Genomic DNA, 13,916 nt, shown 5'->3' on the forward strand with positions numbered 1-13,916 from the left:
TATGTACCAAGTAGAACACCATTTTTCTTATTTTAATATTTATTCAGGTGTATTATGTGTGTGTCTCTATGAGCATTTGTGCACCTTGTGTATGCAGGCATCCTTGAAGGTCACAAGAAGATATAAGATCCCCCAGAACTGGAGATGCACGTGGTTGTGAGCCACCTGCTGTGGGTGCTGGCAACAGAACTTGGGTCTTCTGCAAGCACAGGCAGTCATCTTAGTAGCTGAGCAGTCCCCCTGGTCCCAAGAACAGTGTAGAAGATTGTCATCACTTCATATATCCAGGACACGGAGTGAACAGGAGCTTCATCCTTTTGGTGATCTGTCTCTAACATACCAAAACACAGAGCAAAAAAACCAAAAAGGAGAATGAGAGGCCCAGACAGTAATCGTCAGGATTCTATCAGAGGCAATGTTATTTGTGCTATTAAGAAAAACAAGTGTGCTCTGCTGAAGAAAGCACCCGCCGAGGATTTCACAATGGACTCAGGGCCGTGGAGTAAATGATTAAAACATGGAGTTCTCTCAGTTCTTCTCAAAGCACGGCGGCACTTCTGTTGACAGGAATAAACGTACACCCCCCCCAAATGGTTTAATATTTAAGCTCTCCTGTATTTGCGTGTCTCTCTTCAGCAGAGGACACTGTTCTGGTGGAGCTGCTGAGACCCATCCACGATGGTTTCCCTGGTGCTCACCTTGGTCTCGGCTTTCCTCTGCCACGTTGCCATTGCAGGACGGAGTGAGTACTTCTTGCCTTCGAGAGAATATTATCTCTAAGCCATGGGTTTGGGATGACTTTCAAGTCAGAGTGAATGCCGGAGAGATGGCATTGGTACTTATTGTCCAACATGGCTGTTCTTAAAGCTTGTTGGCAGGATATTCGGCCAATTTAAGCCCCACCACACGGACCTGTAATGTACATACCGGTAGGGCTTCCTTCAAATGCTCACTGAGGTCAGATGAGACCTTGCATCTGGTGTGGCACTGGGTAGCCCTACAATTTTTAGTGTGCTTTCCTTGCATGCTGGATGACCTTAAAAATGTGGATTGAGATTTTATTTTTTAACCATCTGTCTTGTGTTCTGTTTCAGCCTGTCCCCAGCCAGATGAAGTACCATTTGCTGTGGTTGTTCCGTTAAAAACATTCTATGACCCAGGGGAGCAGATTGTCTACTCCTGCAAGCCAGGCTATGTGTCCCGGGGAGGCATGAGACGATTTACATGTCCTCTCACAGGAATGTGGCCCATCAACACCCTGAAATGTACACGTAAGTCTGAAGCTTCTCTCCAGTTCTCTGAGTCCTAACCTCTCTCCCCTCGTTTGGGTTCTAGATGTTTGGTGGGGAAAAAAGCTACTTCTTCCTGCTCGGGGTGCACAGGGCTGGGTGGGGGTGCACAACACACAAAACCACTATTTAGAAAAGGGGATACCTGAGGAAGGGCTGAGAAAGAAAGAGAGAGAAAAGAGAGAGACAGAGAGAGGGGGGTTGATTAGTGGAGGGGGAAGCATGACACACATTAAAATGACAACAGATGAACTGTTGCCAAAGAGACTCATGGGTAAACAGAGTTTGGAAAATCATCATATCTTTGGACTTTGCCTCAGAATGGAAGCACATTTAATGTTTACTGAGCTGAGTATAACTGAATCCAAATAATGTATATATTTATATATTTACGATAAAATATAAACTTGTTACACTTTGATAGTATAAATTTCAGAACCCGTTATTTTATGATAAATGGTTGTCTTCATTTATTCCTCAGAACATGGTTTATGATCATGCTAGCCTTTTTTTATGTGATGTCATGTATTCCAGCCTATCCTCAAATTTACAAGGTAGCTGAAGATGAACTTGAACTTCTGATCCTCCTGCCTTTGCCTCCTGATGGCTGGGATTACAGATGTGAACTACCACACCTAGCACTTAGCCCAATTTTTATGGTAAAATATTAAGCAGTCAACCAGTTTGAGTTTCTGGCAGTCTTCTACAGTAGTAAAAATAGCCAGGTAGAGCAATCAGGGCTCTAATTATTTTGATTCTATAGATATGACCTTTATCATAATTATATATGTTTCTGCAAGTGATTCGTGTTTGTTCTTTAGTTTTATAAATCTAAGTGGGTTTTTGGAGGCACTAGGGATTAAATGTAGAGACATGTATAGGCTAATGTGTGTCACCATCGAATTATGCTCCTAGCCCTTCAGCATAATTTTAGTGAAAAATCACTTTAAATCAATAATAACTCTGATCACTAATAATATCATTTCAACATGTTTTCCACATGCTTTTTGCATTATTGTAAAGAAAATATATACTTTTGTTCTCTATTTAATCAGCATTATAAAAATATTATATGTCTCCATAATCTTTATAATCTGTATTTTATTGGCTGCATAATAGTACAACTGGTGGTTTAGTTTGTCTAATTAAAACAATCCCATGATAAAGACCATTTAGACCATTTAGTTATAAAGACTATTATGACACATGTATTATTTGTCTCATTTTGATCAATTTCTTGGAATAGTTAATAGTAGTTACTGGATCAAGGATGGACATGTGTTTACATATTTATACTCCAATAGAAACTTACCAGTTTTTCTCTTTAAATCACAGCCAGAGTGTGTCCTTTTGCTGGAATCTTAGAAAACGGAATTGTACGCTATACGACTTTTGAATATCCCAACACCATCGGTTTCACTTGTAACCCTGGGTAAGGACTCTAGTGAGGTGAAGCAGTGGGCAGACAGAGCACACTTCTGGATTCTTCAGCTACACATCACAATGGCTTTGTATTTATGGTTCGCCTCTGGGTGGAGCTTGCTAGATCCAAACACATTTTAGTCTTGTTTTTAACAAACGCTGTGGTGATGTGTAGGGTGTTGCAAGAAATGGCATCAATGTGACACCATTGAGAACATGCTAATTGTCTTAGTCAGGGTTTCTATTGCTGTGAAGAGACACCATGATCATAACACCTCTTACAAAGGAGAAACATTTAACTGGGTGGCTTACAGTTCAGAGGTTCAGTCCTCCATGGGGCATGGAGGTTTGCAGGCAACCATGGTCCTGTGGAGGTAGCTGAGAGTTCTTCATCTTGCAGGCAACAGGAAGTGAACTGAGACACTGGGCAGTATCTTGAGCATAGAAGACCTCAAAGCCCTCCCCCATAGTGACACACTTCCTTCAATTAGACCACACCTACCCAACAAAGTCACACTCCCTAATAGTGCCAGTCCCACTGAGGGCCATTTTCTTTCAAAGCACCACACGGCTGTACACAATTTCTTTGGAAGATTCTTGTTGGGGAATGGAGATGCGGAAACACCCTTGTTGACTGAAATGATGAACATTACAGCTTCACTTTTGTCATCCTTTAAAGAGCTGATTCCCAACCTTATGTAGGGAACCAGTAACTTGGCCAACTGGTTGGAAATGAGGATTTAGGGGTATGGCCCCTACACTCACCAACTTCCAGTGATTTATTTATTTTTATTTATTTATTTATTTATTTATTGCCTGAAGTTTTGGCTGGACCACTCTATGAGTCCTAAGAACAGAGACTCTTAGAAAACAGCATCCTAAGATGGGGAAGAGCACATGGAACGATTATAGTAGCAGCTACTGGGGAAACTAAGGTGGGGGGGATCCCTTTAGTTTTCTTATCTGGGAACAAAGTGGGACCCTGCCTCAAAACAAAGGAATAGGGCTAAAGGTGGGAGTCTCAGTGGTAGCCTCCGGACTTTCTGCATCTAAGCCCTTGAATGCAGTCCCCGAGCACAGTTGTGATGCCAGGGAGACACTTCACGGGCTAATTGCATCTCCCTTTTCCAGGTTTTATCTGAATGGAACCAACTCTGCTAAGTGCACCGAGGAAGGAAGGTGGAGCCCAGAGCTTCCTGTCTGTGCTCGTGAGTCTCTAGGTCCCACTTGAGAATTAAGGGGCAAGTTGGTTTGTCTGGAAATTTCCTGGTTTTAGTACTGCCAGCTCCACAATCCAGAAACCCCTTGTTCCCAGAGACCCTCAGTCTTGGTTCAGTGAGATGGATGCTCAGTCTCTCATGGGGATATTCAGCTTGGTATCACTGTATTCCAGAAGAAGCAACAACTTACCATTGAGTGGCAGGCTAGAAGTATTTTAGTTATGAACTCACATCTATCTGCTACCTGGTGTGTTTGTTAATTATAAAACTCCCTCACTGTTTTGGCAAAGACAAGGTCTATCAGGGCCTGCCATAGTTTAGTTAGAGGCACGTGGTTTTTTTCTTTATGTCATGCTGGGGAGCCAAGCCAGGGTCTTTCACAGGCTAGGCAAGTTCTCTAACCCTTGGGTACACCACCCATCCCAGCAAGGAGGACTTCTGCCAGCAGTGGTTTCAACATCTCTTCCTCGTTAGTGCACGCTTCTTTATTTACTAGTGCAGTGGATCATTCCCCTCTTTAACAACTGGGAACAGAGGACCCAGGTACTGGGTCTTGAGCCTATAAGGCTCAAGGAGATTAGCCCTGCCCCAGTGCAATGAGTCCACCGATAGGGATGAAGAAGGTCCCTTCACAGTAAGCCACCAAGCACCTTCTATCTTAAGAGCAAGGACCTCTTGACTCAGTCACACTCAGTTAAGCAGTCAGGAGCAGCTTTGAACCTGTTTCTGTAGAGACAAGTATTCTTGAGTATCCTAGCTTGAGAGGCTTACAAGTCTAATCTTTGACTAAGAGGCACCAGGCATCATAGCAGTGAATGTGGTCCTTTAACCTTTCAGTGACACCCACCCTGGCAAATGAAAGTAGAAAAGTGATTCTAAATAAATCCTAACCAAGTTAAAGCCAAACCACAACAATCCTTAAAGATAAATTGAGTTCTTTATCAATAACAAGGATCACCATGGTTCATGTAAATAGTCTTCCCTTCAAAGCATCTTTATACCAACTGCATAAATTCATCTTTTTTTCCCCTCCAGTTAAGAACAGAAAAGCTGCTTTCAATTCAGTCTAATCCGAATGGGTGACTCTCCTGCTTGAGTGTGCACACGGTCACCAGACCTCTTGCTAACCTGTAGGTGCTGCTGATTCCAGGCATCTGGGGTGTGATCTGAGCTCTTTTCTCAGGCTGTCTCATGGAGCACTCTCTGAGAAGGAAGGACTGGGAGAGGGAGGACTGGCATCAGTCACCTACGTAGCATTTCGTCAGCAGGGTGTTTATGTTGGTGTACCTTTCCCTGAACTTGTTGAAACCCTCTGTTTGTCGAGGCGGGATGATAAGCCACTGCCTTGTCCTGGGTCCTTGCATCTGTATGCGTAAGCCTCCATATCTTCCATGCAAAAGCAGGAGGTGTTTGATTAAAACAAGCAATTGTACGAGGGGCAGAACGCACATGTCACAAACAGCATGGCACCAAGTACTCTTGGACAGTCTCTCCGCAATGTCTTCCGTACATTTCAGTGTCCAGAAACATCTTTCAAGGTAGCCTTTAGGTTAAAGATGTATAGAACACTGGCTACGAGAGTCAAATCAAGTCTGGCAAAACAAACATATTGCTGGCTGCAGTCACTACCATCACCTCTTCGTCATCCTCCTCCTCCCCCTCTTCCTTCTTTGGCACAGTTTGTGACCAGTTGGCACATTCGATTTGCCTTTTTCTTACTTGCCATCAACAGTGGGCTGTTCTGACCCTGTTATCAAAGTTTATGTCTCTTCAACTTCATTCCCATGTTCTCTTTCATTCTGAAAAGAGTGTGTTTTAATTTTTTAGTTACATTTATTCATTCGGCCAATGGGTAAAGGTCCAAAGACCATATATGAGAGTCCATTTTCTCTTCCACTGGGTGGGTCCTATGGATTGGACCCCAGTCATTCAATTGCAGCAGCAAGTTATTTCTTTTTATACACAGAGATATCTTGCCAGCCCATAAAATTCATGTATGTAAGTAAGTATGTATGTATTTATGTAGAGACAGTATCTCACTGTCTATGCAAACTGGGCTGTCCTCAAACTCACAGCTATCCCCCTACCTTCAAAGAATGCATTTCAACGCCCCAACTACTTTCATAGAGACAATGGGGATCTCTCGTTGCAGCTGTCACCTGCCCTCCACCAGTGGTTCCTAAGTTTGCAACCCTGAAGCTGCACAAGCCATCAGCTGGGAACACCTCTCTCTATCGGGACACAGCAGTCTTTGAGTGCTTGCCACACTATGCCATGTTTGGAAACGACACAGTTACGTGCACAGCCCACGGAAACTGGACCGAATTGCCAGAATGCAGGGGTAAGTGGCGAAGACAGAATTAGTAGTGTAGCAAAGAAGAACATGTTTAAAAGTGTTAAAAATATCAACTACTGGGACATCCCAAATCATCTCTCCTGATGACATTTTAAAATTATTTTTATTTTTTTAAATTTTGTTTTAAGAAAGATTCTCATGCATCTCTTGTGTTACTTTTTCTGGAGAGACATGAACAATATTTATTCATTCCAGATCAAGTACCCATGACTGGACCAAAGAAATGATACCACCCATGTTTAGCCTAGGGAACTAGGGAGTTTACTGGGGTTACTTACAGGAGCAGAAGCAAGAGTTTGCATAAATTTTCCATGGGTAACTCAATTGTGATTGCCTCACTAAAAAGTTCACCCCAGCATGCATGGATGATGACGTAAGAAGGCTGCATGGCTGGTACTCTGCCTGACTTGCAGGCTGCGCCACCAGCAGGAGAGTTTTTTCTCTCTCAGCAATCGCTCCTGTTTACACAACCTTGGAGAGGGGCTGTGTACACCCCCTTTGCTTCTTGGAGCAAAGGGGAAAGTTTAAATCCAGCTTAAAAGGGAAAGTTTGAATCTAGCAGAAAGTTCTATACAATGATAGCCCCAGGCTGATCTTCAACTCGCAACATAGCTGAGATTGGTCTCAAACTCCTGATTCTCCCGCCTCTACCCCGCAAATGCTGAGATTATAGGCGTGCACCACCACCCTGTATGTCTATTGCGTACCTACCATGTGTCAGGCAGTGGATTTTGTACCAGGGATAACAGATGAACGAGTTCTGCTTCTGATATGCAGTGAATTAAATCTCATGCAATTCACAGTCCAAGACGGACTGAGTGGTATTTCCAGAGGTCAAGACCCTTGATACAGGCTTCGGATTATGAGTGGAAGACGAAGGAAAGACATGATATGCAGGGACACAACACTTGCAAAGCCAAAGGCGTGGATGAACTTGTATCTAGTGACAGCTGGACACCAGTGAGGCTGGCGAAAAGACGCCAGGATTAAGGGATAGGAAGGTTTTAAAAACTGGATTATAGTCTGATTGATGGCTATGACTATAATCTATCTAAATTTAATAATCATCATAGTATCTTTCAAATCAGGTTTATTGATTAGAAAAAAGACTTTCTCCCTCTTCTTTCATACCTACTTTTTAGACTGTAGAAATTTATGACAAATGACACTTCATGACGAAAACTCGGAACGCAAAGAGCGAGCAGGGTGCCATTATTCACTCTCAAAACATGTTTCTTCTTCTCCCCTCCCCTCCCCTCTCCTCCCCTCCCCTCCCCTCCTCTCCCCTCCCTTTTTCTCCCCTCCCCCCCTCTCCCCTCCCTTTTTCTCCACTCCTCTCCCCTCCCCTCCTTTCCCCTCCCCTCCTCTCCCCTCCCTTCCTCTCTCCTCCCTTCCCCTCCCCTCCTCTTTCTTTCCTCTTTAATATTCAGGGTTCTGTAAGTATAAGAGAATGGGGACAGAACCAAGGACCGAGCATCTGGAAACTGCATTTCATCCACAGGAATAGGCAGTGATTCCGTGGTGTGATGCTAGGAAGGATGTAGCCATCCTGTAACTGTTAGACGACACTGTTACTAACATGCCTTCCTGAATACACTTTTCAGAAGTAAAATGCCCCTTCCCATCGAGGCCAGACAATGGGTTTGTGAATTACCCTGCAAAGCCCGTGCTTCAGTATCAGGATAAAGCCACGTTTGGTTGCCATGACACATACAGTCTGGATGGCCCAGCGGAAGTGGAATGCACCAAGATGGGAAGCTGGTCCGCCCAGCCAAGCTGTAAAGGTATGGGAGTGTGAGTGAGGTCCTGCAAAGGACTGAATCCGTCCGGTGCATCGCTCTCGTTTGCCATTTTCTCGTCCTGTTTATTCTCTCCTTGTTGCTCAGACTGGCTTCATAGCCATTGACGCATAAAAGTCCTAAGGGCTCAATAGTACACAGAGAGTTCTCATGCTTAAGAAGGTTGCTTAGAGTCTGTTATAAGAAGTACATGGATTTTCTGAAGCATTGATAATATGGTGGAATGCTATGGTTTCTGCCTGTATTTATTTTTAAAATCTGCTCATGAGTACCCTTTAAAATATTTATTTTACTATTTTTAGATTTGTGTGAATTCGCGTGGGGGTGAGGTATGTGCACATGAATATGGGTGCTCACAGAGGCTGGGGTTAGATTCCCTGGAGCCGGAGTTAGAGGCAGCTATGAACCACCTGATGCAATTGCTGGGAACTGAACTCTGGTCCTCTGGAATAGCAGTGCATGTTCTCAACCACGGAGCCATCTCTGCAGCCCGAGCATCCTACCCCACCCACTTTTGGCTCGCTCGCTCTCTCTCTCTCTCTCTCTCTCTCTCTCTCTCTCTCTCTCTCTGGTCAAGGTTGTCTTTGTCACAAAGATCAATCACACATCTAAACTAGTTCAAGGAGATCGTGGCTTGTTATATTAAAAAATATGCAAATGGGGAACTGATAAACTATGCCTCATCTCCGTGTCCCCCTCCTGTTTGAAATTGGCTTGATTCTACAACAGGTAAAGCATCCATCACCAGCTCATGTCTCTGCAGCGTCCTTTCCCGGAGATGTCAAATTTTTGGAGCTGGGCATCTGTCCTCAATCCTGTCAGTGCCATGATTCACATAAAGCAATGACTATGTAAAGCCCGACCACATAGCACTCCATCTCTGCCCAAGCTGAACTGTTCAAACAGAAAAGGAGAGTAGGCACAAAAACAAAATGATGAATGGCTGGCGTTATAGGTTGGAATCTCTTAGAAGCAGAGGAATCTGGGGCGGGTGTTTAAGTTCAATTGATTTATGAAGCCAATATCTCAGAAAATACCGGGACAGAGAAGTCAGGGTGGGCATTGGTTCTCAAACTTTGCTCTGTATCAGAGTCCCCTAGGCATGTGTGTGTGTGTGTGTGTGTGTGTGTGTGTGTGTGTGTACATGATGTATGGGTGTATGCATGTGTGCCTGCTGGTGAGTACACACAAGTGTGTGTATGCCAGAGGTCAGTGTTAGGCTTCTTCTTCAATCAGTCCGTACTCTACTTTTTGAGACAGGATTGTTCCCTGAACCTGGAGGCTGGCTGGCCAGAGAGCCCCAGCAAAGCACCTGTCTGCCTCTTCAGGCCTCCCCTTTCACTCTGGTTTTTATGTAGGTACATGTGGGGGTTCTGAGCTCAGGTCTCATGCTTATACATCAAGCACTTGACTAAGTCATTTCTACAGCCTTGAGGGCTAGTCTTTACACAGATTTCTGGGCTCCGTCCTCAGAGTTTCTGATTTCGTGGATCTGGGATGGGATCTTTCATTTTGACCAAGTTCGTTTTTAATATATATATATATATATTAGATTTATGATATATATATCATATATATATATATGATATGTTGGTCTTAATATCCTGAACAAGACCTGAACAAGGATGGCGGCAATAGTCCCAGAAGTGGGAAATCTCCCATGGACTCAACCCTAGACTAAGAACTACAGGTGACTACGGAGCACTGAAAGTGGGAGAAAGAGCCTTTCTTCCCCAGGGAAGAGTCCCCAACCCCAGTCAGCTTTTCAATGCCCAGTGGTCAGCTCTGAAATTATATACATGCAAGTAATATATGGACTGAGCAGGTTGTATCTATATATTTAGGAATACATACACACACATATATATGTAAAACAAAGAAACTGAAAGCAATTAAATTTTTTTCACTTTCTTTCTATTGCGCGTGTGTGTATGTGTGTGCGTGTGTATGTGCCCCTGTGTGCAGGCACAGGCACAGACACCATGACCCGCATGTGGAGGTCAGTTTGCCACACTCTGGAGTTGATTCTTTTCTTCTGCCTTGCGGTCAAGGGCACTGAACTCCACTCATCAAGCTCGGTGGCGAGTGCCTTTATCCACTGAGCCTCTTGCCGGCCCTGAAACTAACTTTTGACCAGGAGTCGTCTGTGAGCCGTCAGCAGCTTATAGGCATGGTGGTCGATGGATGGATGTATCAGCCCCATAAAGGGGATCTGAGCGCAGGCCAGCTCAGGCTTACATCTTTCATGGGTGCCAAGGAGCTGCTGCTCCTTTGCCCTTATGCCATTACTGAAGGGCAATGTGGACAGGAAACGTCTATCATCAATCAACGTGACGTTGCACGTCACACGTTTCTTAGAGCCCTTGTCTTGGCCTATTTATCTCAGTTGTGCTCATCTACTGACTCAACAGTTTTTATTGTTTTTTAAAAAATGTATTGTGTATTTTTGTGCACATGTGTCTGTGTATAAATGTATGTGGGATCCCACACATGATGGTACCTGTGTGGAGGTCAAAGGACAGCTTGCTAAAGTCAGTCTTCTCCTTCCACTACATGGGCCTTGTGGATAAAACTCAGGTCGCGGGGCTTGGTGGCAGGTGCCTTCACCCTCTCAGCCTTCTCACTGAACATAGGTCATCTATGTTCTCTTTAATGAGGAGTTCCTGGACTGTTGTCTTGACTACCGACATTGTCTCTTCCAGCATCTTGCAAAGTATCTGTCAAGAAAGCCACAGTGCTGTACCAAGGAGAGAGAGTGAAGATCCAGGAAAAGTTTAAGGATGGAATGAAGCATGGTGACAAGGTCTCTTTCTTCTGCAAAAATAAGGAGAAGAAGTGCAGCTATACTGAAGAGACGCAGTGCATTGACGGCACCCTCGAAATCCCCAAGTGTTTCAAGGGTAAGATTCCCATGGGCTCTTTACTTGGAACTTCTCCTTGGCTCTCACTATCACCAGTGTTTATGCTATCCACTGACTCTTAGAAGCTAAATCTACTTGACTTTTTTTTTTTTTTTTTTTTAAAAGATTGTGACGGGGAAAAGTAAGATAAAGCAGAGAGCTTCTTGGCTTACATGCACATTTTGCTGTCCAGTACTTTCCAGTAAACCTTGAGGTTGTAGGTTTCCTTGCTGACTGTTGAGGTGAATTATACCATCTCCTGTAATTCCGAGTTTAGTGTGAAAATTAACATCGTGAAATACTGAATGATGCAAACATTTATTACTTCTTTATTCCACATTTTAGAGAAATGATGATAATGATGGTAATTTGCCTGTAGATCCAATATTGTTTTTCTTGCCTTCAGAAATGCCTAATTTAAAAAGAATTCTTTAGGGCAAAGTTTGATTAGAGCAAAATATTTTGAGAAAGATTCTAGTTGCTTGTGTTTTATTCAGAAGTGGATCCTGGTCAGCATGGAGAGCTAAATGCTAACCTAGGTTTCTGATTTAGGGCTAACATAGTTGTTATTGCTGGGAATGAAAAGCAAAGAGAGGCTGAAGTTGCTGTTGGCTCCAGGTTTATAAATGCTCCAAATACACTGATAACCCCAAGAAGACAACTGAGAATAGATGTAACTGGGCGGGGGTGGGGGCTGAGAGTTTATAACTTAGAGAGAGAAGGAAAGTATAAATGATTAATAAGATGTACCTCATAAGGTTGGCTCAATTGATAGAAGTATTTTATTTTGTGTTTGTAGGTGAGTGGTATATATGTAAGTGTGCTATATGTATGTGAAGGTACGTGTGCTTGTGCTTACATATGGAAGCTAATGAAAGATGCCAGAGACCCTACTCTAGCCTTCTCTGCCTTATTCCTTTTAGACAGGTTCTCTCACATGATCTGGAGCTAGGCTGGTGGCCAGCAAGTTCCTGTGATCCTCCTGTCCCCAGCCATCTCAAAGCTGGTATTGCAGGCATTTGTGTGTGGCCATGCCTAACTTTTCACATGAGTGCTGGGATCTGAACTCAGGTTCCCACAGTTACACAGCAAGCATTCACTGACTGAGCCACCATCCCAACCCTAATTGAATATTATAAATATTCATTAGAAATATTATGTATGGCATAGGATAAGTACTCAGTCAGTGACATTATCACAATTACAAATAGCTAGAACCCTACTGAATAGGTTGTTATTGTCCCAAAGATGGACACACTAGGGCTGGGGAGACTGCCCAGTTGGTAAAGTGCCTGTTGTCCAAGTCCAAGGGCCTGAGTTTGGATACCCAGAACACAGCTGGGCTGAGTATTAAGCCTCTAACCCTAGGGCTGAACAGAAGAATGGGGAGACAGAGAGTAGATTTCTAGAGTTCACTGCCCATCCAGCCAACCAGTGAGCTCCAGGATGAGTGAGAGACCCTGAAGTGGATAGAGGTAGACACCCAACGTCGAGGTCTGGTCTCCACATTCATGTGCACACACACACAAACAAAACACAAGAAGACGATAGTCACATAATGAGATGTTAAATATAAGATTGACAAAGGGCAATAGACTTAGTACAAATCAGTAGAGAAATTACCAGGAGGAGTTAATTTAAAAATCAGAACTTCATTGCTATGGTTTTTTTTCAGTCTGATTTTCCTTATGGTCTTCAGACAGAAGCAGCACTCTTGATGCCGTAGGGAATAAATAAAGGGTGAATATGATCCCCCCCCTTTTAATCTTGTCTGCCAGAGTTATATAAAACCTCTCATTTTCTCTTCTTGGAAATGAATCACTTATCCTTGCCTATTTTTCTCTCCCGTCACTGAGACCTCACACGAAACGATTTTATTCCCAGGATTAAATTTATTCAACACACATGTAAGATGTATTTGATTTGGCTGAGCTCTTTAGAACATGTAAGAAATGACTGTCTCTTGTTCATTTTCCCCATCCTCCCACAGAGCACAGCTCTCTGGCTTTCTGGAAAACGGATGCTTGGGACGTGAAGCCGTGCTGAAGTCATTTTCAGAAACCAAATCGAATGTCGTATTTGTAGCTCTGCTTGTCTGAGGACTCCACCTGAAACAGCAAAATAAAGTTGCTGAATTGCCTCAGGCATTACCGTGTGGCTCCATGTGGTATCGTGGCTTTGGTTATGTCAAGAGATCCAGATACTCAAAACATCCTTGGTTCCTGGACCCGAAGGAACAAGCATAACAAATAGCAGACCGACCTCTTCCAACGAAATAGTTTTTACATATTGGTTTATAGACAGTCACATCTATCTACTCACTACAATGAAAAAAAGAGTCTATGTCCCACAATTCCTGAGAATAAGTCCAAAATCTATGTTGATGTAGATTGTATTGTTCCTAAATAATTCTTATGCTGACTCGAGTTTAAGAATCATGGCCGCAAAGGTATAAACATGAACTTCCAGATCCCCAGAACTGGACTGGACTCCTTGATACTGTGTTCACATGATGCCAAAAGACCTTCACTTACCCATCGTCAGTTCAACATCTGGCTTTGGCGTCACTCCTCTGAGTAGGTCCTACTCCTTTGTCCTCTTTCCTCTGTCATATCTGTTGCCCAAACCCACCCGAGGCTCTCCTTCCCGTCCCTGTGCCTTCACCCAAGCGGTTGAGTGTGGCTGGGAGCAAGGCAAACAGCACAGCCATGCTGTCAGACCCCAGTTTAAATCCATGGGTGCAACAGATGTCGGCCCCCTGGTTCTGTCCAGCATCTGACACTGGTCTGTTCACCGGGGCAATTTCTTTACTGGGGTCTGGGGACACAGAGCCTCTTCGCCCGGGGTTCCTGCCTTGATAGATTGCGATCCCTTTGAAACCATGAGTCCAGCAAGCCTTTCCTCCCTGACGTTGATGTTTTCTGGGTATT

At 43.8% G+C, this 13,916-nt stretch overlaps 1 protein-coding gene across 1 annotated transcript; it reads left to right on the forward strand.

Moving 5' to 3' along the window:
- The first annotated feature begins 598 nt into the window (after nucleotides 1-598).
- On the forward strand, nucleotides 599-13,131 carry Apoh (apolipoprotein H). The gene is made up of 8 exons (XM_050164287.1): nucleotides 599-742; nucleotides 1,095-1,271; nucleotides 2,625-2,721; nucleotides 3,843-3,919; nucleotides 6,084-6,272; nucleotides 7,892-8,071; nucleotides 10,789-10,986; nucleotides 12,977-13,131. Exons 1-8 carry the CDS (start codon nucleotides 679-681, stop codon nucleotides 13,030-13,032), a joined length of 1,038 nt encoding a protein of 345 aa, XP_050020244.1. The 5' UTR covers nucleotides 599-678; the 3' UTR covers nucleotides 13,033-13,131.
- The last annotated feature ends 785 nt before the right edge of the window (nucleotides 13,132-13,916 follow it).

Source organism: Alexandromys fortis, unplaced genomic scaffold (genome assembly GCF_014885135.2).
Source record: "Alexandromys fortis isolate MF-2015 unplaced genomic scaffold, M_Fortis_MF-2015_v1.1 scaffold_156, whole genome shotgun sequence".
In the NCBI taxonomy this organism is placed as follows: domain Eukaryota; kingdom Metazoa; phylum Chordata; class Mammalia; order Rodentia; family Cricetidae; genus Alexandromys; species Alexandromys fortis.